General features: G+C 58.4%; 2 protein-coding genes across 6 annotated transcripts in view; both read left to right on the top strand.

Annotated features, from left to right (window-relative positions):
• Positions 1 to 706: 706 nt before the first annotated feature.
• NOP2 (NOP2 nucleolar protein) lies at positions 707 to 10,930 on the top strand. Its single transcript, XM_004692561.2, has 16 exons — positions 707 to 791; positions 1,110 to 1,219; positions 2,356 to 2,401; positions 2,575 to 2,663; positions 2,808 to 3,043; positions 4,771 to 4,826; positions 4,931 to 5,088; positions 5,192 to 5,391; positions 5,536 to 5,625; positions 7,019 to 7,106; positions 7,183 to 7,323; positions 7,889 to 8,028; positions 8,165 to 8,254; positions 8,451 to 8,573; positions 8,665 to 8,893; positions 10,183 to 10,930. The coding sequence occupies exons 2-16, from the start codon at positions 1,114 to 1,116 to the stop codon at positions 10,830 to 10,832; spliced, it is 2,442 nt and encodes an 813-aa protein (XP_004692618.1). The 5' UTR covers positions 707 to 791; positions 1,110 to 1,113; the 3' UTR covers positions 10,833 to 10,930.
• A 483-nt stretch (positions 10,931 to 11,413) lies between these two features.
• Positions 11,414 to 22,275, top strand: part of IFFO1 (intermediate filament family orphan 1) — a 12,512-nt gene continuing 1,650 nt past the window's right edge. Inside the window, exons 1-9 of one of the 5 annotated variants that reach the window (XM_004692878.2) lie at positions 11,414 to 12,233; positions 15,518 to 15,578; positions 15,670 to 15,765; positions 16,430 to 16,570; positions 16,869 to 16,877; positions 17,433 to 17,590; positions 17,704 to 17,824; positions 18,073 to 18,165; positions 21,743 to 21,873. In XM_004692878.2, the coding sequence (XP_004692935.1) occupies positions 11,461 to 12,233; positions 15,518 to 15,578; positions 15,670 to 15,765; positions 16,430 to 16,570; positions 16,869 to 16,877; positions 17,433 to 17,590; positions 17,704 to 17,824; positions 18,073 to 18,165; positions 21,743 to 21,873 (1,583 nt within the window). In that variant the 5' untranslated portion in view covers positions 11,414 to 11,460. Of the gene's footprint in view, positions 12,234 to 15,517; positions 15,579 to 15,669; positions 15,766 to 16,429; positions 16,571 to 16,868; positions 16,878 to 17,432; positions 17,591 to 17,703; positions 17,825 to 18,069; positions 18,166 to 21,742; positions 21,874 to 22,275 lie in introns of all 5 variants that reach the window. The other 4 variants (XM_004692877.2, XM_012732442.1, XM_012732444.1 and 1 more) reach the window with 4 other exon arrangements.

Here is a 22,275-nt window from a genome sequence, read left to right as displayed (position 1 = left end):
TGTGTCCAGTGTGCTCTGGACCAAGCATGAACTCTTCCAGAATTACCTGGGCTCTCGTCTTCTACCCTTTTAGTTTCTGTGGTCTTGAGGGAGCTGACTTTCTGGGCTGTGTATTCCTCAGGAATAAAACACTCCCGCAGAGTCGTGAGGGTAAAACCAGTGGAGTGCTTGGAACTTTGTAACAGCAAGCACTACCATAATTGAGAAGTTAGGGCGCAGGCTGTGTTACCCCGACCTCCAGGTGTGAGCCCAGCCGGGATGGGACCTTCCCGGATGGCCCGGGCAGAGGTCAGGTCAGGGGCAAGGGTTTCCTAGAGAAAGGGCTGGGCGCAGTAAGTGACCGGGCCTTCCGGTCCGAGACAATGGAGCAGTGGGTCCCCCACCCCGACCCTAGTGCCCCCTTCTGAGGGAGGAGGCTGCTTTCAGCTACTAGTTTCTCCCACCCAAAGCCAAAGGAGGCAGCCAGCCAACGCCTTCCGGGACGGGCGGGGAGGCTGAGGGTGGCGCCGCCCCTCCGCCTACTCCGCCCCGCGGGTGTGACTGAAGCGGTCCGCCCCCGAATTACCGCCGGCGCGCCGCCGCCGGCCCCGCGCGCGTTCCCAGTGCGAGCACACGTTCCGGGGCCAGCAGCCGGCGGAGAGCGGCCGGAAGGGGCGGGCCTCGCCGCGAGCGCACTGTGCGCCTGCGCCAAAAGCCTCGGTAGAGCGTGACGTCGGAACCCGACCTGGGAGTGCACGTGGAGCGCGGAGCCGCTTGCCAAGGGGGTGTCTCGGGGCCGCAGCCGCTTTCTGGTGAGCCGCGCCGTCGGGTGGGTCTGGAGGAAGCGGGGGAAGCGAGGGTGCGTGTCCTCACCTAGATGGGCGGTGGGGAGGGGGACGCGGTCGAAATGGCGTGAGTCTCAGGGTCCCGTCACTGCGTGTCTTGGAGCTTTGGTCGCGCCTCGGGGGTGGGGGCGGCTGTGGAAATGCTGAATCGAGGTTCTGGTCTGGGCGATCCCCTTATCCCCCCGTGCGGCGAGCCTTAAGCACACGCGACTCTACTTTTCCCCGTTTTTCTTTCCCCCCTTAAGCACACGCGACTCTACTTTTCCCCGTTTTTCTTTTCCCCAGTGCCATGGGGCGCAAGTTGGACCCCACCAAAAAGGAGAAGCGCGGACCTGGCCGAAAGGCACGGAAACAGAAGGGTGCTGAGACTGAACTCGCCAGGTTCTTGCCTGCCGGTGAGCGTCGGTACCCTCCCCCTCCAGTTTTGTGCCATTCTTTCTTCTGTATCATAAGCCCCAAGGTTTTCAGTTTCTGTGTTCACTTTCTGTTAAATTTTATTTGTGTGAAGTTATTTAGGAAATAGCTATGACTGAGACGCTGCCAACAGTGTTCAAAACATTGGAGGAACATGTGGAAGTTGCACAGAGACCTTTGCAAGAACTGTGGTTGAACATTGAAGGAGTTTAGGGGAGGGGGATCTAACCAAGTTAGGTCTTTTTTTTTAAGGTTGATTTATGCATATAAGAACTGGGTTACAGGCCAGAGGTGGGGGCCGTGAAAAGACTCACCAGAGACACTGTGTGGAGCAGAACAGGCAGCTGTACTGAAATACACTGCTAAGGGGAGCAGTGGGCAAGACTGGAGAGGTCTGTGCCATGTGGGTCACCTCCCAAGCGGGGGATTGAACTCATGCTGCAGAGGCTGACAGCAGCTTGATAGCGCTGTCTTTAACCCCGGCACCACCAGGAAATCCCCCCAAGTTAGGCAGAAAATGGTTAACATCTAGCAAGTGGAAGTTGGAAAGGGGGCAGTCACTCGAACTGCTTCTGCAGGAAAGCACAGGTCTAGTTCTCACAGGATAATAGTTCGTGGAGGGCTGGGTGGGAGAAAATGATGGACAGGGACTTCGTGTTGGACACTGGTTAAAAGATGCAGTTTGGACTATTAACAGGGCTGAGGGGCTGTATCTAACCCTTTGGACACGTTTTTGCCCAGTCCTCTGAGTGCCTGGTGATGGCCACACTTCTAAATAGCTGCACAGTTGTTACAGAGATGGGAACAGATTAAGTTGAGAGAAGAGGAACGAGCAGGGAAAAGGGTAAACTTTACCAGGATGGTGATGGTGCTGTATATTAAAGTCAGAAGTTTGGGAGAGGGCCAGATTGGATTGGTTGATCGACAGCCAAGCAGAGACCATCGCCTTTATCGCTCCTGTCTGGCCGCTGGTACAGTACAGTAGCGCTGCCTGTTCCCTTTAACTAGAGTGCTAGGTCTCTTCCTGCTTTTATTTCCTCTCCTTTTTCTGTTTTCCATTCCCCCCTGTAACCTGCTGCCTTGCCCCTCCCCGTCCCCCTTTTCCTTTTTTTTACAGCTGGTGATGGAAGTGCCAAGAGACTGTCCAGCCGTGCTCGAAAGAGGTCAGTGTAGACATTCAGACTTTCCTAGATTAAACTGGTGCTGCTCCCCTTTAGCTGCATGTGGTCTTGTTGATGGCAGGGCTTATGCGGGGGTTTGCACGTCTTGGAGCTGAGGTGGGGAGTGGCAGAACCTAGAGCTGTGTTCCATTTCTTCACTTCTGATACTTTTTCAGGGCAGCCAAGAGGAGGTTGGTTTCTGCTGAAGGCCCTGAGATGAATAAGTCTTCTGGGGCCAAACCATGGCTTGGAAAGCTACCAACAGGTCAGTGGAAATAGGATCTGGGTGCTGGTGGGGAGTCCCGGATTCCAGATAGGGAAGGTCTTGCTGAACATTTCTGGAATGAAAGGAACCACCAAAACACACTTGGTGGGGGAAGTACAGGCTCTGAGGGTGTGGTCTCTGCAGGAGCTGCCCAGACCCCTGGGAAGAAGGCTGCCCCAGCTTTACTTCATGCTGCTCGAGGCAAGAAGCGCCCGGCCCCAGCCCACAGCAGTGAGGAGGAAGAGCAGGAGGACTCCGAAGAGGATGGTCTGCTGAACCAGGGGGAGCTCTGGGACTCTGAGGACAGTGATGCTGACATGATAGATGATTATGGAGCTGATCCCAACGCAGAGGACCAAGATGAGGATGAAGGGGAAGAGGTGAGATTTGTCTCTCCTCAACGTTCAGGGCGGGATCCTTGCCTTTCTGACTCTGAGTTCCCTCGGTGCCAACCCCTCTGTGATAAAGATAGGCTTGAGTGGAGAAAAGGAATTTTGGTGTTCGGTGGTCAGTTACCTGCCAGTTTCTTGTTGTGGCCTCGCTCAAGTTCAAGCGCAGTAGCGCTGTAGGTACATACAGATTTTAAGATGGACAAATGTCCAGTGCTGGTAGGTTGTGGTGAATGGGGCTTATATGCCCCACTGATGAGCACAGGTGAGCAATAAAAAGCTTTTTGGTTTTTAAAAAAGTACAATGTTAGCTCAGTTTTACTGTGTATAGTAAACAGTATTTACGCACAAGTGGACAGTGTGCCTGAAGACCAGTATAGGTAAATAGCCAGACCCCAGGCCCCTACCCTCCACCCCGTCACTAATAAAGTGGCAGCTTCTCAAAGCATAAGGCCCTAGGGAAGCACGCACTGCCTAGCATGGGACGTCCTTGCGGCCTGGTGCTCTTCCTGGTCAGTCTTAACGAAAACTGGGGGTACAAAGCACTACATGGTCTGTACTACTCCGGAAAGCTGTTTGAGCAAGGACTTGAGGCTCCTGCTGACCACTTCGGTATCCATGAAGGACAGGACGCATGCAGAGGGCGAGAGCCAGCACTCGGCAAGGCTGAGGCCTCTGCACCCTGCGGTGGGAGCATGTTGCCTCCTCGACTGGGGAGCTCCCCTGGCAGGGGAGCCCTCTGCCCTGGCACCACCCCAGGGCCTCTGGGGTCTCGAACCACTGGCCTCCAGACATTGCCCACCGTGCTGCTTGTGCTTCATGTCTTTCTCTTGACCTGGTAGTTCTGTTTGGGAAGATAATCCAGAATGTGAATGAAGCTCTTTACTGAGGTGTAAGAAATTGTTTATGCATTGGACAACTAGTATGTGAGTATGTTACTAGAAAAACTCAAGCCTTGTGGAACGGCATAGAGTAAGTTCACACGTGCACCCTTGTCCAACACCCCCCCCTTTTCTCCATAGTTACTAATGAGGTTCTCATTAGTAACTGTATTGCCCAAAGTGTAGGAACTTCCAAAGTACTGAATATGTTTAAGAAAATTGTGGGTCATTCATATAATGAATATCTGAAAATGGCTATAATATCTGAAAATGTTTGTGATCTAGCTATGAATGAAAAAGGTTAGAAAACAGGCTTGAAAATGCACATGATTTTAATTAAAAAATTAGAGTAGATGAAAAGATGACATAATGGATGCCGAAAGACTTTTAAGATTTATATATCTGTATAGAAGAATTGGGGTGTCGCCTAGAGGAGTGAGGGGTGACCAGAAACAGAGTGGGAAGCAGAACAGGGAGATTGACTGAAATACATTGCTGAGGGGAGCAGCGGGCGGGTCAGGAGCGGTCTGTCGCGCCATATTGTGAACTGGCTCCCTGGCCGGGGAGGCCCCAGGGACACTGTTATCTCTTGATATAAATGGGTGTGTAGTCACATTGTAACATTTCCAGTGAAAAAGAGAAATACACTTAAAAGGAAAAACTTAAAAATGAGACCTTTCAACCTGCCACTCCCTTTCAACAGTGATGAGCATTGGGCCGTCTTTCTCACTTCTTTAGTGCAAGTGCTAGGTTTTAATTAGGGGAAAAGGCAGGAATAGAAAGTAGTGGGTGGGATGGTGCGTGGGCAGGCTTGCATTCCTACTCTCTGTCTTTCAGCTGCTGCCCATCGAAAAGGCTGCTCGGAAGCAGAAGGCCCAGGAAGCCGCTGCGGGGTGAGTTTGGGAAACTCCTAGGAGCGGCAGTTAGGAGGAAGCTGTGAGGAAGGAGAAGGTATCTGCTTTGACCTGTGAATCACTGTTGCTGCATCTGCTTTTAGGGTCCAGTGGAGTGAGGAGGAGACTGAAGAGGAGGATGAAGAGGAGGATGAGACTCCAAAGCCAGGCGCTCAAAAGGATGAGGAGGACGATGGGGGTCTGCAGCTCAATGTGGAGGAGGAGTCTTTTGTGCTGCCCCCTGCTGGGGAGGTGGAGTGTGATATCCTTCCAGGGCACAGTGAGGGCACCCAGGGAAGGTGCTGTGGGGAGGAGGGGCTTTCTAGGACCTGAGCCCCCATGAGCCAGTTCCTTAATGGCGCCACATGCCCAGGGTCTAGACTTGCAGCGAGTGCACAAGCGCATCCAGGACATAGTGGGAGTGCTGCGTGATTTTGGGGCTCAGCGCGAGGAAGGTCGGTCTCGTGCTGAGTATCTGAAGCGACTTCAGAAGGATCTGGCTACTTATTATTCCTATGGAGATTTCCTGCTTGGCAAGCTTATGGACCTCTTCCCTTTGTCTGAGGTACAGTTACCAGTCTGACACTTCTGCTTTTCTTTTATCACATCTTTTTTTATCCTGTGTAAGGAAGGTGGCCAGCCCCCTACTCCTTTTCTGGTTGGGCTCCTTGGCCAACCTGACGTGCTCCCTGCCGTCTTACTTTCCCAGCTGGTGGAGTTCCTAGAAGCTAATGAGGTGCCTCGACCCATTACTCTCAGGACCAATACCTTGAAGACCCGGCGTCGAGACCTTGCTCAGGTGATGGGGTGGGCTTTAAGGTTGGCTTATGTCAGGAAGGTTTGGACTTCCACTAACCTTGAGACTCTTTTGAGTGGGGTCTCGACATCCAGGCATTTCCTGGTACAGGCATTACCCTAGGAAGCAAACCCAGACAGGGCTGGTGGCATGTGGGGCCTGCGACCAGCCTGGGGTTTGTGTGGTATAGGACGCTTCTCCTGTGACAGGCCTGAGACGTGTGCTTCAGGACAAAATGCTTCCTCAGGCATAAATGAGAGCAGTTGTCAGCTTTTTAGATTCTTGAGAAGCCTGTGGAACTGAGTCCTGCTCCTAGAAGTCACGGCACACAAACACATTCTCTCAAGCTCTTGCTTTTTTTTTTTTAAACAATTTATTTTTATTTTATTTATGCATGCAACATCAGGGGTCTAGACCAGAGGTGTGGGGAGTGAGAGGATTCACCAGAAACAGGATGGGGAGCAGAACAGAGGGATGTACTGAAACGCACTAGTGAGGGAAGCAATAGGAGAGGTCTGCTGTGGCATGTGGGTCAGCCCCCTGGCCTGGCCAGGGATCAGACTCCTGCTGCAGGGGATGGTGCTTGATAGAGCTGAGACTTATTAACTCTTGTGCCACCAGGGAGCCCCCTTCAATCAAGCTCACGAATTTGAACTGTGGGTATAAGACGGTTTCTGAGATTCAGGGCCCTATTCTGGTCCTCCATGGTGGTGTGACAGGTTTAAGCACAGTACTATGAAGCTGCTTGCAGCCACTGCAGCACGAGTTCTGCTCCCCGGCCAGGGAGCTGACCCACATGGTGCGGCAGACCTCTCCTGACCCGCCCGCTGCTCCCTCAGCAGTGTGTTTCCTCCATACACCTGCCTGTTCTGCTCCCTGCTCTGTCTCTGGTGAATCTTCTCACTAGGGTACAGGCCACACCTCTGGCCTGTACCCTAGTTCTGTATGCATAAATAAATAAATCTTTAAAAAAATAAACAAAACATAAAAGACCCCTATTCAAAAGTCAACGGTCCTGTAAGTTGTGTACCTCCTGGTAGGGAGATTAGCTGACAATTGCCTATTTTAAGAGCTATAACCAATAACATTAAATTTCAGAGCAGTAAGGAGACTGACTCCCTTAGAAAATCAGAGTATACGTGTAAAGAAGTAAAAGAAAGGGATCTAGCGGTCTCTTCCATCGGCATGGAGTTAGAGCGTGAAGCGAAGGAATGGGGTCCCAGGGGAGGAGGGCTGGAGGCGTCTGTCCAGCAAGTCCGTGACGTTCCTGTTAGCAGAGCGGGAAGAGTTGGTGTGCAGCCGGCCCTCCTGGTGGGACCAGGTTTCCATCTCTCTGCTTGAGCTTGGGGCGTTGTGACCTCTGAGGTTCTGAAGTCTTGATCCTTCTCATCTTCAGGCGCTGATCAATCGTGGGGTTAACCTGGATCCCTTGGGAAAGTGGTCAAAGACTGGACTGGTGGTATATGATTCTTCGGTGCCCATTGGTGAGTGTTCCCTGCCCACTCGCCCTTCCGTCCCCGCCCCCGTCCCAGCGTGTCACAGGCAGGTGCTCCTCCACAGGTGCTACTCCCGAGTACCTGGCTGGACACTACATGCTGCAGGGCGCCTCTAGCATGCTGCCTGTCATGGCCTTGGCACCCCAGGAACATGAGCGCATCCTGGACATGTGCTGTGCCCCTGGAGGCAAGACCAGCTACATAGGTAAGAGGAGGGCAGGTCAGGCGCGGCTGGTGCTGTGCTCTGAGGGCAGACGGGGCTGAAGACTCGTGCTCGGCAGCTGGCAGAGCTGAGGGGAAAGGGGCTTGGGCTCTGGAGTCGGCCTGGGTTCTGGCCCCGTGGGTGCCCCTTACGCTCCGATGGCCGTGGGCATCCTGCTCTGCTTCCGTCATCGTGGCGGGGGCTTGTAGTTGCACTTGGTTGGCCATTACACTAGGCGTGGCTTGAGGTGAGATCGTCCCTTGAAGTGTGGCCGCGTGCTAAGTCATCCTAACCATTTTCCTAAATTAACAGTTAAAAAAAGTGGGGTCACGTAAAAAAATGCAGGGTCAGAGAGATGTTCAGGAAGACTGAACACATCCGGAGGCTTGCTCAGCACCAGGGGCATTGCAGACGGGACCGGCTGTCCTGTAGGCCACGGGGCGCATGCGTCCTGGCAGCAAAGTTGGCCGTGAAGTGATGAGGCTTCACTTGTGGATCCTGGGCTGGAGGGGGCTGGCTGGCGTGGAGGCCGAGGAGCTGCCTGGTGAGCGCTGTGCCCGCACCCCAGCCCAGCTGATGAAGAACACGGGTGTGATCCTTGCCAACGATGCCAATGCCGAGCGCCTCAAGAGCGTCGTGGGCAACCTGCACCGTTTGGGCGTCACCAACACCATCATCAGCCACTATGATGGGCGTCAGTTCCCCAAGGTGGGTCTCCCTGCTGCAGCTTTCCTGAGGCGCCTCCCAGTTCACCTCTCCCCTTCCTGACATCAGAGTGGAGAGTATGGACGTAGGAAATCAACGGTGCGTCCAGATGGTTCATCTGGTTGCCCTCCTCTTCTAGGTGGTGGGGGGCTTTGACCGAGTCCTGCTGGACGCGCCCTGCAGTGGCACTGGGGTCATCTCCAAGGACCCAGCTGTGAAGACCAACAAGGTAAGCTGGTGAGGGGTGAGCTGAGCCAGGAGGGGAGGTGGGGAGCACTGAGCGGTCAGTAGGTCACCTCTCCTCAGGCCACCCTTTTAGGGGTGGCACTTGTGTTGAGGTGGCTGGCGACAGCTTGATAGCGCCACCAGGGAGCCCTCCTCAGGCTGCCCTTTGAACCCCAACCCGTGGCTCCCCCCTTGGCCAGGATGAGAAGGACGTCCTGCGCTGTGCCCACCTTCAGAAGGAGCTGCTGCTGAGCGCTATTGACTCCGTCAACGCGGCCTCCAAGACGGGAGGGTACCTCGTCTACTGCACCTGCTCAGTCATGGTGAGGCCGCGCGCGGGCCGCGGGGCGTGGCTGGGAGGCTGTCCCCGGGCCCACCTGCACTTTTCCTCCTGTCACTGTCTCCTGTGTCCAGGTAGAAGAGAATGAGTGGGTGGTAGACTACGCCCTGAAAAAGAGGAACGTGCGTCTGGTGTCCACAGGGCTAGACTTCGGCCAGGAGGGGTTTACTCGCTTTCGAGAGAGGCGCTTCCACCCCACACTGCGTTCCACCCGCCGCTTCTACCCTCACACCCACAACATGGATGGTTTCTTCATTGCCAAGTTCAAGAAATTCTCTAATTCTATCCCCCAGGCCCAAACAGGTGAGGGACCTGCTCTCTCTGCCCGCAGCGCCGCCCTGGCTCTGCCTCCCGAGCCGCCCCCGTGGCTGCAGGGCCGGGAAGGTGTGGCCTCCCTCGCTTCAGGCTGCGCACCTGTGCGAGAGCCCCTCCTCGCAGCCTGAGACCTTCCAGGATGGGCTCACGGTCGGGACCTTCTCCGGAATTGTGCCGAGCGGCTGCAGTTGCCAGCTCTGAGCGGCTCCCCGTCTGGGTTGTGGTTTCTCATCCTGCGTGGCCCAGGGCCGCCTTCCTGCTGAGAGCCTTCTGCGGGGCCGTGTTCTCAGCACTGGCTTGGCACGGGGCACCTCAGAACTCAGCAGTGCTCTCAGCCCATCCCACTCATTGCAGACCATCTTCTGTGCCATCTGGAGGATCTGGTCTGATCTCCAGGGGGAGGGCTGGGTTTTTTTTGATACAGGTCTAAGAGCTGTTCATGCTGGGATAGCTGAAGAGGGCGAGGCAAGCTTCTCTGAATATAGCTGTGTGACTTACTGAGTTGCTTTTTTCCTCCTTAACGCCCCTTAAAATTGCACATTTGGCTGTTAATGAAAACTTGGAAAAGAGCCAAAATTGTCTTAACTTTGAAAGTACATGCTAAATGTCATTATATCTTAGTGGCTTGTTTCTAGTTGCTGTTTGTGCCTTATTTGTCTGTGTTTCATCAGACTTCATATAAAAAAATTGTTCTGGTTAAAGAAAAACCTGGTGCTCCAGGTTTATTTAGAACTCACCTCCTCCTAGGTGCCCTCAAGAGGGCGCAGCTTCCTCTGAAAACCTTTTGACCCAGGGATGGGTGGAGATCCCTTCTCTTGAGTAGAAGGCTCAAATACAACTTGAGTAAGAGTGTAAGAACATAGGTGGTCGCCTCTGAGGTGAGGCGCTGTGCTTGGTGCCTGGAACACTGGTCAGTTTCCAAGCAGGTTCTGTGTTTACTATCTCTGTTTACCTTCTCCACTGAGATTGAGGCCCTTTTTAAAAACTTTGTATTTTTAAAGATTTATTTATGCTTACAGAACTGGGTACAGGCCAGAGGTGTGGATGGTGAGAGGATTCATCAGAGGCAGAGTGGGGAGTAGAACAGGCAGATCAACAGAGTACACGGCTGAGGGGAGCAGCGGGCGGGTCAGGAGAGGTCTGCCGGGCCATGTGGGTCACCTCTGGGGCAGGGATCGAACTCATGCAGCAGTGGCTTCTGAGAGCTTCATAATGTGGTGCTTCAAGCTGTTCTGCCACCAGCGAGGGCCCTAAAAAATGTTTGATTTTAACCCTAGGAGATTCTGCAGCATCCACTCCTTCCAACCCAGCGTCTGGCCTGAAAGGTCAGGCAGCCCCCAGGCCCCAGAGCAGCGGCCCGCCCGCCAAGAAGGCCAGGGTGGCTGTGAAGACAAAGCAGCAGGCGAAGAAGCAGTCACATCCCTCGAAGGTGTCCTTGCAGAAGCACAATGGCGTCTCCACAGGGACAGACTCTGAGCTGTCCTCTGTGCCTCCTGTCACAAAGGTCCAAACGTCCTCCAAGCACCAGGACAGCCCTCGGCCAGCTGAGAGAGCTAAAGTGACCGGCCAGCCAAAGGTGACTGGGAAACGGAAGCAGCAGCCACCAGCACTGCAGTCCTCCGGCACAGTGGCTTCCTTGGGGCAGAAGGCGCCTTCCAGGGGCGCAGACGCGGAAGCACCTGCTGGGCTGTCCCGCTCCAAGACTCGGGTCACGCCGAAACCTGAGCGCCATGCTCAGCCCCTTGGCAGGACCCAGGGGTCTCGCAAGGCCAATCAGCCTTTCAAGCAGGCTGCCTTTCAGAGACAGAATGGCACCCCCAAGGGACCTAAGGCTCCTACCACGTCCCCCAACAGTTCCAAACGACCCCCAGCAGCAAAGAGGAGAAAATCTCAGCCCAGAGGCAACAGCCAGCCGCCGCTGTCCTGATGGATAACAGACCGAGCTGCTGGGTGCTGGGCCCTGCTCGGGACTCTTAGGGTGCCGACTCACGGCGTAAACGTGAAATTTAATACACATTTTTACAACCCCTGGCTGCTGTGTGTCAGTCTTTGAGGGGACTGGGCTGGCTTTGCTGCCGAAAGGGTAGGGATGGGGAGGTGGGCAGGGGTCCGGGGAAGAAGCAGGGGCAGTGGTTGGTGCGCTGAGAATCATGTTGCTGTAAGGCTCCCAGGGACCCAGAGAGTCAACTAGGGTGTAAGGGTGGGGGTGTGGGGTGGAGCGTTAGGGGTGCAGGAAGATGGGCTCCCCACCAGCTGAACCCTGGGGCGGGGGAGAGCGGGTTTTCTGCCCTGGCAGTCTTGGCTGAATTCCAGGCACCTTCTGGGGTCCCCCAAGAGGAAGGAACCCACTCAGACCCGGAACAGTCCTGGTGCCAGCCTCCGGCTTCCCCCTTTCATTGGCTTTCTCTCTGCCCACCACCGCCCCCCTGACCTCTGCCCTTCCCGTCGAGCCGTCGATTGGTTGCCCGGGTGCCCGGGGCGCCTCATTGGCTGGGCTCCGTCGCCCTCCATCCCGGCTCTGCGCTGGTCTCCATCTCCCAGCAGAAGGCGCAGCCATGAATCCGTTATTCGGCCCCAACCTCTTCCTCCTGCAGCAGGAGCAGCAGGGCCTGCCCGGGCCGCTGGGGGACCCACTGGCCAGCGACCACTTTGCCGGGGGAGGGGACGTGACTCCGGCTCCGCTCTCGCCCGCCGGCCCGCCTCCCTACTCGCCGCCCGGCCCGGGCCGGACGCCCCCCGCCGCCATGGCGCTCCGCAACGACCTGGGCTCCAACATCAACGTGCTCAAGACGCTGAACCTCCGCTTCCGCTGCTTCCTGGCCAAGGTGCATGAGCTGGAGCGCCGCAACCGACTGCTGGAGAAGCAGCTGCAGCAGGCGCTGGAGGAGGGTAAGCAGGGCCGGCGGAGCCTGGCTCGCCGCGACCAGGCCGTGCAGACCGGCTTCATCAGCCCCATCCGGCCCCTGGGGCTGCCTCTGGGCGCCAGGCCGGCCGCGGTGTGCACCCCGTCGGCGCGCGTGCTGGGCTCGCCGGCGCGCTCGCCCGCCGGCCCCTTGGCGTCGCCGGCCGCCGGCCTCTCGTCGTCCGCCTCTTCCACCTCTACCGCCTACTCCTCATCGGCCCGCTTCATGCCCGGCACCATCTGGTCCTTCTCTCACGCCCGCCGGCTGGGGCCGGGACTGGAGCCCACGATGGTGCAGGGGCCTGGCCTGTCGTGGGTGCACCCGGACGGGGTGGGCGTCCAGATCGACACCATCACCCCCGAGATCCGCGCCCTCTACAACGTGCTGGCCAAAGTGAAACGCGAGCGGGACGAGTACAAGCGGAGGTAGGGCCTGGGGAAGAGAAGATTAAGGGGGCCAGGAAGGTGGGGGCCGGGCTGTGTCATCCCACAGAGGGCCGGGACGCGGGTGCCCTCCAGGAGAAGGCGCAGTTGGGCCCCCAGAAAGAGGGAGGAATGAAATGCACGTCCTTCTAAGGAGCAGTGGGGAAGGGGAGACCCTTGGGGAAGGGGAGACCGGAGTCCCCAGAGAATGCTAGGGGCACTCCTGCCAGGATAGCGTGAGGAAGTCTCACTCCCTGCTCCCTTCCGTCTCTGGGCCCCTGGGCGCGGTGTTGGGGTGACTGTGTTGAAAGGGACTCAGGTCTGACAAGTCACGTCTGGGGTACGGCTTATCCACGCCACTCTCAGCCCTCAGTAATTGTGTGCTCATTGGCTCCACAGCTTGATCCAAGGGTAGAGGCCAGAGCTCTAGCTTTAACTCGGGAGGCCAAAGGGAATGAGAAGGGGCGGTGAGGGCGGCTGGCCTCACTGGCCAGGCTGCTTCCCGGCCCAGGACTGGCGGAACCTGGGTGCGGTTGTGGTGCTGTACCAAAGGCCCCGGGGCCTCAGGGCGCTGCTTGAGGCGGCCCAGAAAATGGGGAAAGAGGGAGTAAAGGGAATTCCCTAGGGGAAGGGAAGGGCCTGGTATTGTCACAGCTAGGGCACTGTGAGCCGCGGGAGCCAGCAGCCGGAGAAGTGTGACCAGAGCCGGCAGAGGACGGGGAAAGGAGCCGGAGGAAGGTGGGAGCATGGACACACCCTTGAGTGTAAGGAGAGCAGAGCCTGCGGCTGGCACCTTCCAAGGGCCTAGGAAGGACGCGGTGCTCGCATGCTGTGTACCAAGTGGATCCTGTCGAGGGCCTGAGCAGGCCCTTCAGCAGGATCTCGCCCACTGGCTGGCTCTGTAGACGGCCGGGTGGTGAGGAAGGCCATGGCAGGTGTGAAGGCTTAGCTCCGGGAGCCCTCAGGTTTAACCTCTTCCTGGCTCCTCTGACCCCTAGTGGACAGGCCTGGGAACTGCAGTTGCAGAGTCACCCAGGTTCCTGTCCTAGCAGTGGGTGAGGATTGGCTGGGAAATTACTGCTGGGCCTGGGGGCGACCTTCAGGGCTCTGTAACCCACCAGAGGCCTGCACATTGCAGGGCAGCTGGCTTTCTGGGGTGGCATCCTGCGCTCGTGGCGACTTGTCCTAGTAGTGGTCCCAGGACTGGCTGGGAGTCCCGGTAAATATACCAAGGTGTCATTCGATGCCACCAGAGCCTGTCCAGGAGTTAATTGACGCAGCCAGCAGCAGAACATGGGCAGTTCTGGAATGTACCCATAACCACAGGAACAACTGCTGTCCTCAGGACCCTTTAAAAAAATAACAAAAACAACTGATACGGTGTTTGTCCTTGGCCCAGCTGTCCAGGGCAGCAAAGAGTTATTCCTCGGGGCTGGTGAGCTCATGGCTCTGCGCACTGCTGTGTGGGGCGGGCAGCTGAGGGTTTGGGACGTGTCACCGGCGGTTACGCATTCGTCCAGCCCAGATCCCTGCCCCAGTTCTCGTCTCTACAGAGTGTAGCCTTTGCAGCTCCGGCTCCTCTTCAGCACTAAACTGGGAAGGAGCTGAGGCCTCGTGGGTCCTACTTTCAGCCATCCTACCTTGTCTGACCTTGGGGGGAAGGGCCCCTTTTTTGGGTCTCCTATGTAGGATTGGCCCAGGCTTCCTCAGTTCCCTCAAGGATGCCATTTGTTTGGAAGAGAGTTATTTAGTAAATGTAGAGTATGTGGAAACTACCCCAGTCCTACCCACATCAAGGGAACCCTGTCAGACCAGATTCGAATGGAGGTCAAAGTGAACCTACTTGTAGAAAAGTAGGTTCCGGCTAGAGAGCAAGTAAAATTCCAGTGAGCTTCCAGATAGTTTATTTCCTGATTTTTTTTCTTCTTCACCGTGTAAAACTTCCTTACTGATGCTTTCTTCCTGAACAAGGGCGCTGGCAGGCAGCTCCCCCTTCCCTCCCTCGCTGCCCGACGCAGCTGTCCAAGTTGCTATCCCTGGTCAGTCCTGCTTTCTTCCCCCAGGGACTGCTGGGGTGTGAGGGGGACCATATCCTGTGGCTTCACGTGGTAGAAGGATCTGGGGGGGCCAACGGGGGGTGAGCAGGGAGCTGGGCCGCATGATGAGGCGGCAGGGCGGTGGCCGGGCTGCCTGCCTTTCCCTGCCCAGCCGGGAGGCGGCCCAGCGATGCAGAGGAGTTATTATTAGGAATGCTGCAGTGCGGATCTGGGTGAGGCGCGCCGGAGAGCGGAGAGGAGGCAGGCGGCTCAGGGGAGCCAGCAGGGCAGGCAGGGAAGCTGGAAGGCGTGGAGAAGGATCCAGGATGTGCCCTCTGGGCCTGTCGTGTCCTTGCCGGCCTCTGCTACCTCCTAAGCGCCTTCCTGGCCCGGAGGCTTCTCGCTGGGTACAGCCCTCTCCTTCCTGCCCAACGTGTGGAGACGCAATAGGTTATGTGAACTGGGCCCGAGAAGCTCTGCCATTCCCACCAGCCTTGTAGGGTCCTGGGGTCCTCGGCGTGGCGTCGACCCACCCCTGCCCTTCACCTCAGGATGCCTGCAGTGTGCCACAGCTTACGATGCACCGTGCCCGGGAAAAGACCCGGCCGATGCCAGTTGTAGTTCTCATCTGCGAGATGAGCAGCGCACAGCCCTGCGCCTCAGTTTCTCTTTCCCTCTGGGTTGGGGTGCTTGTAACCCCAGGCCCTGCTTTCTGTGGCTTCAGTGCCTCAGGGCCAGCCCCGCCGCCTCTGGGTGGGCCGTTTCTGGGGCTCTGTGGGGGTGACTGAGCTTCCTGCCAGGCTCGTGACCATCTCTGTTGATGCGGTGTGTGTCCTGCAGCTGCTTTTCCAGGGTTAAATGGTTCCCCAGGAGTCAGGGCAGCGGGCTAGAGGAGCTTGGTGCTGGTGCGGGCAGGAGGCGGGAGACCGGATCTGTGGACTGAAGGTGGGAGACCGGGCCGGGCGGGCCTGTGGTCTGGTGGGGGCAGGAGTGGGGGGAGCCGGCCTGCGCAGCTGCTGGTGTGGCGTCCGGGCCAGGTGTCGGGAGGCAGCTGGTGAGCTGGCACCGGCCCGGGACGGTGGTGCCGACCAACAGCTGCGGGCGGGAGGCCGGAGGGGCCCGTGCACCGCTCTGACCGCCCCGAGCTGGATCCCTCAGGGCCTGAGGCCTGAGCCAAGCGGAGGGGGCAGGGCACCCCAGTGGCCCGAGGGACCCTGCAGCCAGCGCTCTCCCTCCTCCCCGTGCCTCCAGGTGGGAAGAGGAGTACTCGGCGAGGGTGCAGCTGCAGGAGCGCGTGGCGGAGCTCCAGGAGGTGAGGCCCCCGCGCCCTGGCACCCCTCCGGCCTTGGCCTCCTTCCCGCCGTGGCAGCACGGCTGACGGGGGGCTTTCTCCCGGGCTGTAGGAAGCCCAAGAGGCTGACGCCTGCCAGGAGGAGCTGGCGATGAAGGTGGAGCAGTTGAAAGCGGAGCTGGTGGTCTTCAAGGGGCTCATGAGCAACGTGAGTGCGGGCACCTCGCTCTGCCCCAGGCGCTGCCCACAGGCTGCCGACCGGCTGCTAGGCCTGTCAGGTTCCGGCCCTGCCCTCTGACTTCCTGTCCGCCGCCACCGCCCGCCACGTTGATGCGCTTCCCTTTTTTCCTCCCGCCACCCCCTATTTCGATAGGAAAAAAGGAACAAAAAGCCCTAGCGTGTCCAGGGGCCAGTGAGGCCGCCGTCATTAAGAGGTGCGGAGGTGCCCGCTGGGAGCAGAGCCGGGCCCGCGCCCCCTGCACGTGGCCTGACGCCCGGCCTGCGCGTCCTCACCTGCGATGGGCAGCAGAGGCGTGTTCTCTGCAGAAGGACCATGGAGCTCGTGGCGGGCCGAGGGCCCGTGAGCTCGTGCTTAGCTGGTGCGGAGCGTGTTGGGCTCGCTCCACTCCCGTAGCTCCCACAGGCCCCTCTCTGGAAACAAGCTCTGGGGAGGAGGGTGCCCGCTCTGCGGGGGCTTCCCGGCCAGGGAGCCAGTGGCAGGAGCAGCCCAGTGTGGCCGTGGGGAGGGCACCGGACAAGTGACACCTCTGCTCGGAGGAAGCGATGGGCCGTGCGGCTGGGGACCCCGCCAGGGCCTCGGCCGCCCGCGTCTGGGGTGCTGGGACCTCACCGGTCCCGTGTTCCCTGCGCAGAACCTGACGGAGCTGGACACGAAGATCCAGGAGAAGGCCATGAAGGTGGACATGGACATCTGCCGCCGCATTGACATCACCGCCAAGCTCTGTGACGTGGCTCAGCAGCGCAACTGTGAGGACATGATCAAGATGTTCCAGGTGCGGGCACTGGGCTGCCCCGGACCCGGGAGGGGCCGGCCCCGGCCTGGCCCACGCCTCCCTGGTGCCCGGCCCTTCGGGGGGGAGGGGGCAGCAGAGGAGCGCCATTGCTGCTGCCCACACGGCACAGGCCGCCCTCCGCCTGGGGGACCCTGTCTTGGCAAGTGGGGCTCCCTGGGATTCGGCCGGGGGGCAAGGAGGCAGCCTCTGTGGAGAGGTTGAAGCGGTCTCTAATGCCGTCTCTCCCTCCCCTCTCTCTCTCCTCTCTCCTTTTCATCTTCTCTGGCTTTCTCCACAGAAGAAGCTGGTTAGTTTTGCTCTCACGCAAGCTTATTAACGTCCCAGTCCCAGTCTCTAAGCCACCTGTCAGTTTTGACCTGCTGGGCTTTTCAGCACAGACTTCTCCCCTTTTTGATTTTCCTTGCTCCCCTCCACCCTTTTCCCCTTTCTCTCTGCTCCCTTCTTCTCTGCCTCTTCTCCCTCTGGCTTTCCAGATACGGAGATGTGATTCGGGTCCTCCTCCATGAACACTGTCTTTCTCCTCCTTGCAGCCTAACACTTTCTTTTCAGTTCGGTCATTTCATTAGAAAAACTTTTTTAGAACAAAGCGCCCTCTCTAGCCACGCCGGCCCCGCGCTGTTTCTCCCCCCTCAGTCTGCAGCCCTGCCCCGTCGTGTCTGTCTGCCCCTCTCTCGGTGACTCTGGTGTCTCTGTTCTGCCGTTGTAACTGTGTCTTCTCTCTGTCCCGCCCGCCCCCCGCTGGTTCACGCCCCCCTGCCCCGCCCCCGCCAGTGCCCGCCCGCCCTTTCTCCTCATGCACCCGGCCTCGTCTCTGTAGTCTCTGCACTTGTCTCCCATCAAGGTCCCATCCATGGGGGGGCGGAAGCGGGAGCGCAAGGCTGCCGTCGAGGAGGATACCTCCCTGTCCGAGAGTGACGGGCCCCGCCAGCCCGATGGGGATGAGGAGGAGACCACAGCCCTCAGCATCAACGAGGAGGTGCAGCGCATGCTCAACCAGCTGTGAGTCCCGCAGGCCGCCCCCAGCGCCCCCACCCCGAGGCCGGAGCCCCCACGGCCCCCTGGCCAGGACGCAGGCCCCCAGCCGCCTTGACACGCGGGCTCCCTGTCTCCAGGAGGGAGTATGATTTTGAGGACGACTGTGACAGCCTGACTTGGGAGGAGACTGAGGAGACCCTGCTGCTGTGGGAGGATTTCTCGGGCTATGCCATGGCAGCGGCAGAGGCCCAGGGAGAGGTAACGCCCCTCCCGGCCTGGGGTCCCAGTCTGCCGCTCCAGCCCCCTGCCCTGTGTCCTCTCGCTCCTCGCTGTTTCCCTCTGTGGCCATCATCCTCGCCTGCTTCTCCCTCTTCCTTCGTCCTCTGCGTTGGTCCTCCAGTTCCCTTTGATCGAAGGCTCGTTCTCTCTCTCTCTCTCTACCCACCTCCCCACCTGCCTCGGCCCCCCCCCCCCCCCCCCCCCGGCTGCCCTTTCTACTCCAGCAGCAGGAAGACAGTTTGGAGAAGGTGATTACAGACACCGAATCACTGTTCAAAAGCCGGGAGAAAGAGTATCAGGAGACCATCGACCAGATAGAGGTACGCGAGGGCCTGAGCTGGCGCCACCATTGGCCAGGCTGAGTCAGGCCTCGGGGACTTAAGGCCTCAGCCTAGCTCAGGCCACGCTGCGGGAGGCTCTCCTGAGAAGCCACTTACCCTCTCTCAGCTGCTTCCTTGTTTGTAAAATAGGGACTGTAGCAATACCTCTTCCTGGGGTGGTTTTGAAGTGCAAATGGAATAATGAACATGCAGATCTCAGCTCAGCTTGCCCCTTGCAGTCAGTCTGTGGCTGATGGTGGTGATGCTGGCTTTGAATGCGTTAGCTCAGCTCATGAGCTAGTTGGAGGGATCCTTATTCCTCAGCCTTGAGGAAAGGTCTCAGATGGCCAGGGCTGCTGGTGCTTTGAACTCGAGGCCTTGGGGTCTCCCTGCTGGCACTGGAGTTTAAGTAGCAGCACTAGGAAGCTGTCCACAGCCACCCAGCGCGAGTTCAATCCCCCGGCGTGGGGAGTGACCCACATGGGGCCACAGACCTCCCCTGGCCCACCGGCAGTGTATTTCAGTCAGTCTGCCTCTTCTGCTCGCTACCCTGTCTCTGCCGAATCCTCTGATCCCCCACACCTCAGGGGACTGTGGGGGCTCTGGCCTGTACCCCAGTTCTGTATGCATTAATGAACAAATCTTTTAAAACAACAACAACAAAACTTGAGGCCTTTAGGAGTTGCACCCCTATGGAGGGAGCAGTGGGAGAAGGGTTGGCTGTGGCCCTGTGATCCCCTCTGCCTGTGCTGTGAGGGCCCCTCTCGGGCACTCTGGGGGGGGCCGGGGGAGGGGGGGCTGCACCTCTGTCACAGCCCCTCGCTCAAGCCCACAGGCACACGTACGCTCAGTTTGCTCACACACCTGCGTTTTGAGAAGGAAGTCGAGAAATGCGTTTTCTCCATACTCATTTTCCCAACACCTATCAGGTGGTTCTGTCCTTCAGAGAAAGCTGCCTTTGGTTTCTCACCTTGGTGATGAATGCTAAGGTGCGAAGTCTTCTTCTTCTTTTTTTTTAAAGATTTTTTTCTGTATACAAGAGTGGGAGTGTTGGCCAGGGTGTGTGTGTAGGGAGGTGGTGAGAGGATTCACCAGGGACCGAGTGAGGAGCAGAACAGAGGGATCTACTGAGACACACTGCTGAGGGGAGCAGGGGACGACACAGGCGAGGTCTGCTGCGCTGTGAGAGTCAGCTCCCGGGTGGGGGATCGAACTCGTGCTGCAGTGGCGGTGGACAGCTTCCTAGTGCTGAGACTCAACCCCTTGCACCACCAGGGAGGCCCAAGTAATTGCCAAGTCTTCACGGCGGATTTATTTGCAGTCTTAAACCCGTATTTATGCTACCAGTTAAGGAAGGGGGCTGTCTCCACTCTTCACCTACTCCATTTATCCCCACCTGCCTCCTGTCTGCCTCTCCCATCTCTTCTGGGTAGTGGAGTTAAAGTTTTATGTCTTTACTGCCCCTTTAACCAAGGCAGGGCCTTGGGGCAGAGTTTGGGGCTGCCTGTCTGCTCGGCCAGAATGCATTGGACTAGAATGCATTGCTCAGAACATGATGTGAAAAGAAAGGAGAATCCCACGTGGAAGCGTGCTTTCTGAGGGGCTGTGAAGCCCCCCTCGTCTTGTCTCCAGTGGAATGCCACCTGGGAGGGCTCGGGGGAGCTGACGCATGGCTCCTCTGGCCGCCTGGGGTCCCTCTATCGTTGTGACCTTTGACGTGCCAGGAGCAGGTCCCGTTATTGATGGTCTGGCCAGGGCGAGGGTGGGGGGCAGCCCTTGTGTCCAGTCCTTTCCTCTCTTCCTACTGCCGCTGAGGGGCACAGAGGCCCGGGTGGTTGTGGGCGTCTCCTGCTTGGGGCCGTCTCCTGACCGCTTCCCTGCTTCAAATGAATGAATTTGGGCAACTTGCAAGTAGAGCCAACTGGCCGTCCCCACCTTGTATTTTGAGGATCTCCATGGTTCGTTTCCTCCTTCCTGTCCCTCTTGAGTGAGGCACCAGAACCCAGCGCCCCCAACCCTGCTCTCCCGAAGTGGAGATTTGGGGTGTCGGTGGCAGGGGACCGCACGAGGGCTGGTGGCCCCCGGTCTCTGTGAGAGCGCAGTGGGCGCCGCCCGGCCGCCCTGGCTGAGCCGTGGGAGATGCCCGAGGGAGCCTCTGTTGGAGCTGGACTCACTAGGCTTGGGCCACCCCCAGCCCCGGCCCCGGCCGCCCCCTCCTCCCCAGTGAGCTGTCCTGGCTGACTCTTTTGTCAGGCCCTGTGACCCATTTACTTGGTCCTGTGTCTGTCCGAGGCCAGTTCACATTATTCACGGCCACTTTCCTCCCCTTCCCTTAGCTCCCAGGCCACAGCTTATTCTTCTTCCCTTCCTGGCCCCTGGCCTTTGTACCCAAACAAAGAGAGGCAGAGATTGTTTCTGGCCCAGATATTTTACCGCCTTTCGCTGCCTCTCAGCACCACGCGAGATGTGCAGGCAAGGTCGGACTTGGGGCTTGGGGGAGCCTGTCTTGTTTTGAGTCTGATTCCCCCAGTTTTCCTCAAGTAGGTTTTTTTTTTTTTAAAGATTTATTTGTACTTACAGAACTGGGGTACAGGCCAGAGGCTCAGGGGCGGTGAGAGGCGTCACCAGAGACAGAGTGGGGAACAGAACAGACAGATCGATGAAGTACACTGCAGAGGGGAGCAGCGGGCGGGTCAGGAGAGGTCTGCCCACCATGTGGTCACCTCCGGGGCAGGCGGGGATCGAACTCATGCGGAAGTGGCTTAGGCTTCTCAGTGCTGCGCTTTAACCCGCTGCGCCACCAGGGAGGGCCTCAAGTAGGGTTTTAAAATTCAGAACACATCTTTTCACCAATGGGACATTATATCTGGCATGTTGGCCCCTGAAAATGCCTTGTAAGTGAAAAAGTTCAAAGGAGGAATGAGGAGAATCCGCAGCGAGGTTGCGATTCTCTGAGCTCTGCGCCTTGTTAATGAATAAATCCCCCGTCAAGCGCCGGTGAGCACACGGAGAGGTGGGAAGCCCTGGGCCCAGTGCTTGCAGCAGCTCCCTGCCCTGAGGGACACAGGGCTGGGGGGGGGGAGCTCAGCACTGGGGGGAAGCCAGGAGCACAGGGACCCTCGGGGAGGCCCTCTGCAGCCTGCCCCCTGCTGGTGAGTGCAGGCCTGGAGCTGCAGCCTGGGTACTCCCTGGGGGCAGGATGCCCAGGAAAACCACTCTGGTAATGTGCCTGCCACCACAGCAGGCTGATTTTCTAAAAAATATTTATGTATGCATGTAGAACTGGGTTTCAGGCCAGAGGCGCAAGGGGTGAGAGGATTCTGGTTTAAAGATTTAAACCAGAGGACAGAGCGGGGAGCAGAACGGGCAGATGGACTGCAACACGCTGCCAGCGGGAGCAGCGGGCGGGACAGGAGGGGTCTGCCGCGCCACGCCAGGGGCTGCGGGCAGTGGCCCAGTGAGCCACCGGGGAGGCCCAGGTCGATGTTTTTGAGGGTGAGCCCTGCACCGTGCTCCTGGGCGCCGGCGAGCGGTGTCAGCCCCAAGGCCCCCACTTGCCTCTGCCCTGCCCCCACAGCTGGAGCTGGCCACCGCCAAGAATGACATGAACCGGCACCTGCACGAGTACATGGAGATGTGCAGCATGAAGCGCGGCCTGGACGTGCAGATGGAGACCTGCCGCCGGCTCATCACGCAGTCTGGAGACCGGTGAGAGCCTCCCCCAACCCCCCGGGGCCCCTTCATGCGGCGAGGGACAGTGGCGCCGGGTGGCAGGCCCTGTAGCCCCCTGTGGGGGTGCATCTCCTGCCGCCTGGCCCTCGGCAGTGGGGTGACACGAGTGTCCGTCCTGGCTGGGCAGCCGAGTCCTCCGAAGGCCGCCAGCGCTGCTCCCTGGCTTGAGGCAGCTAAGCACCGACCAGGAACAGGGAGTGGGGAGGGGGCCCTAGGGTCAGGGTCACCTTTTGGGCTTGACCCTGTGTCACTGTCGAGATCTCGGCAAAGAAGGGGACGGGCAGAAGTCTGGGGACTGCACGGTGGTAAGATGGGCCGAGGCAGCCGTGCCTCGAGGCTCCACACTGGCTCCTGCACCCGGCCTCAGCCCCAGGACGA

This window comes from Condylura cristata, unplaced genomic scaffold (genome assembly GCF_000260355.1).
Source record: "Condylura cristata isolate star-nosed mole 26May11 unplaced genomic scaffold, ConCri1.0 scaffold00034, whole genome shotgun sequence".
Taxonomy (NCBI): Eukaryota; Metazoa; Chordata; class Mammalia; order Eulipotyphla; family Talpidae; genus Condylura; species Condylura cristata.
The sequence above is the reverse complement of the archived record's forward strand: the minus strand, read 5'-3'. Positions and strand labels throughout refer to the sequence as shown.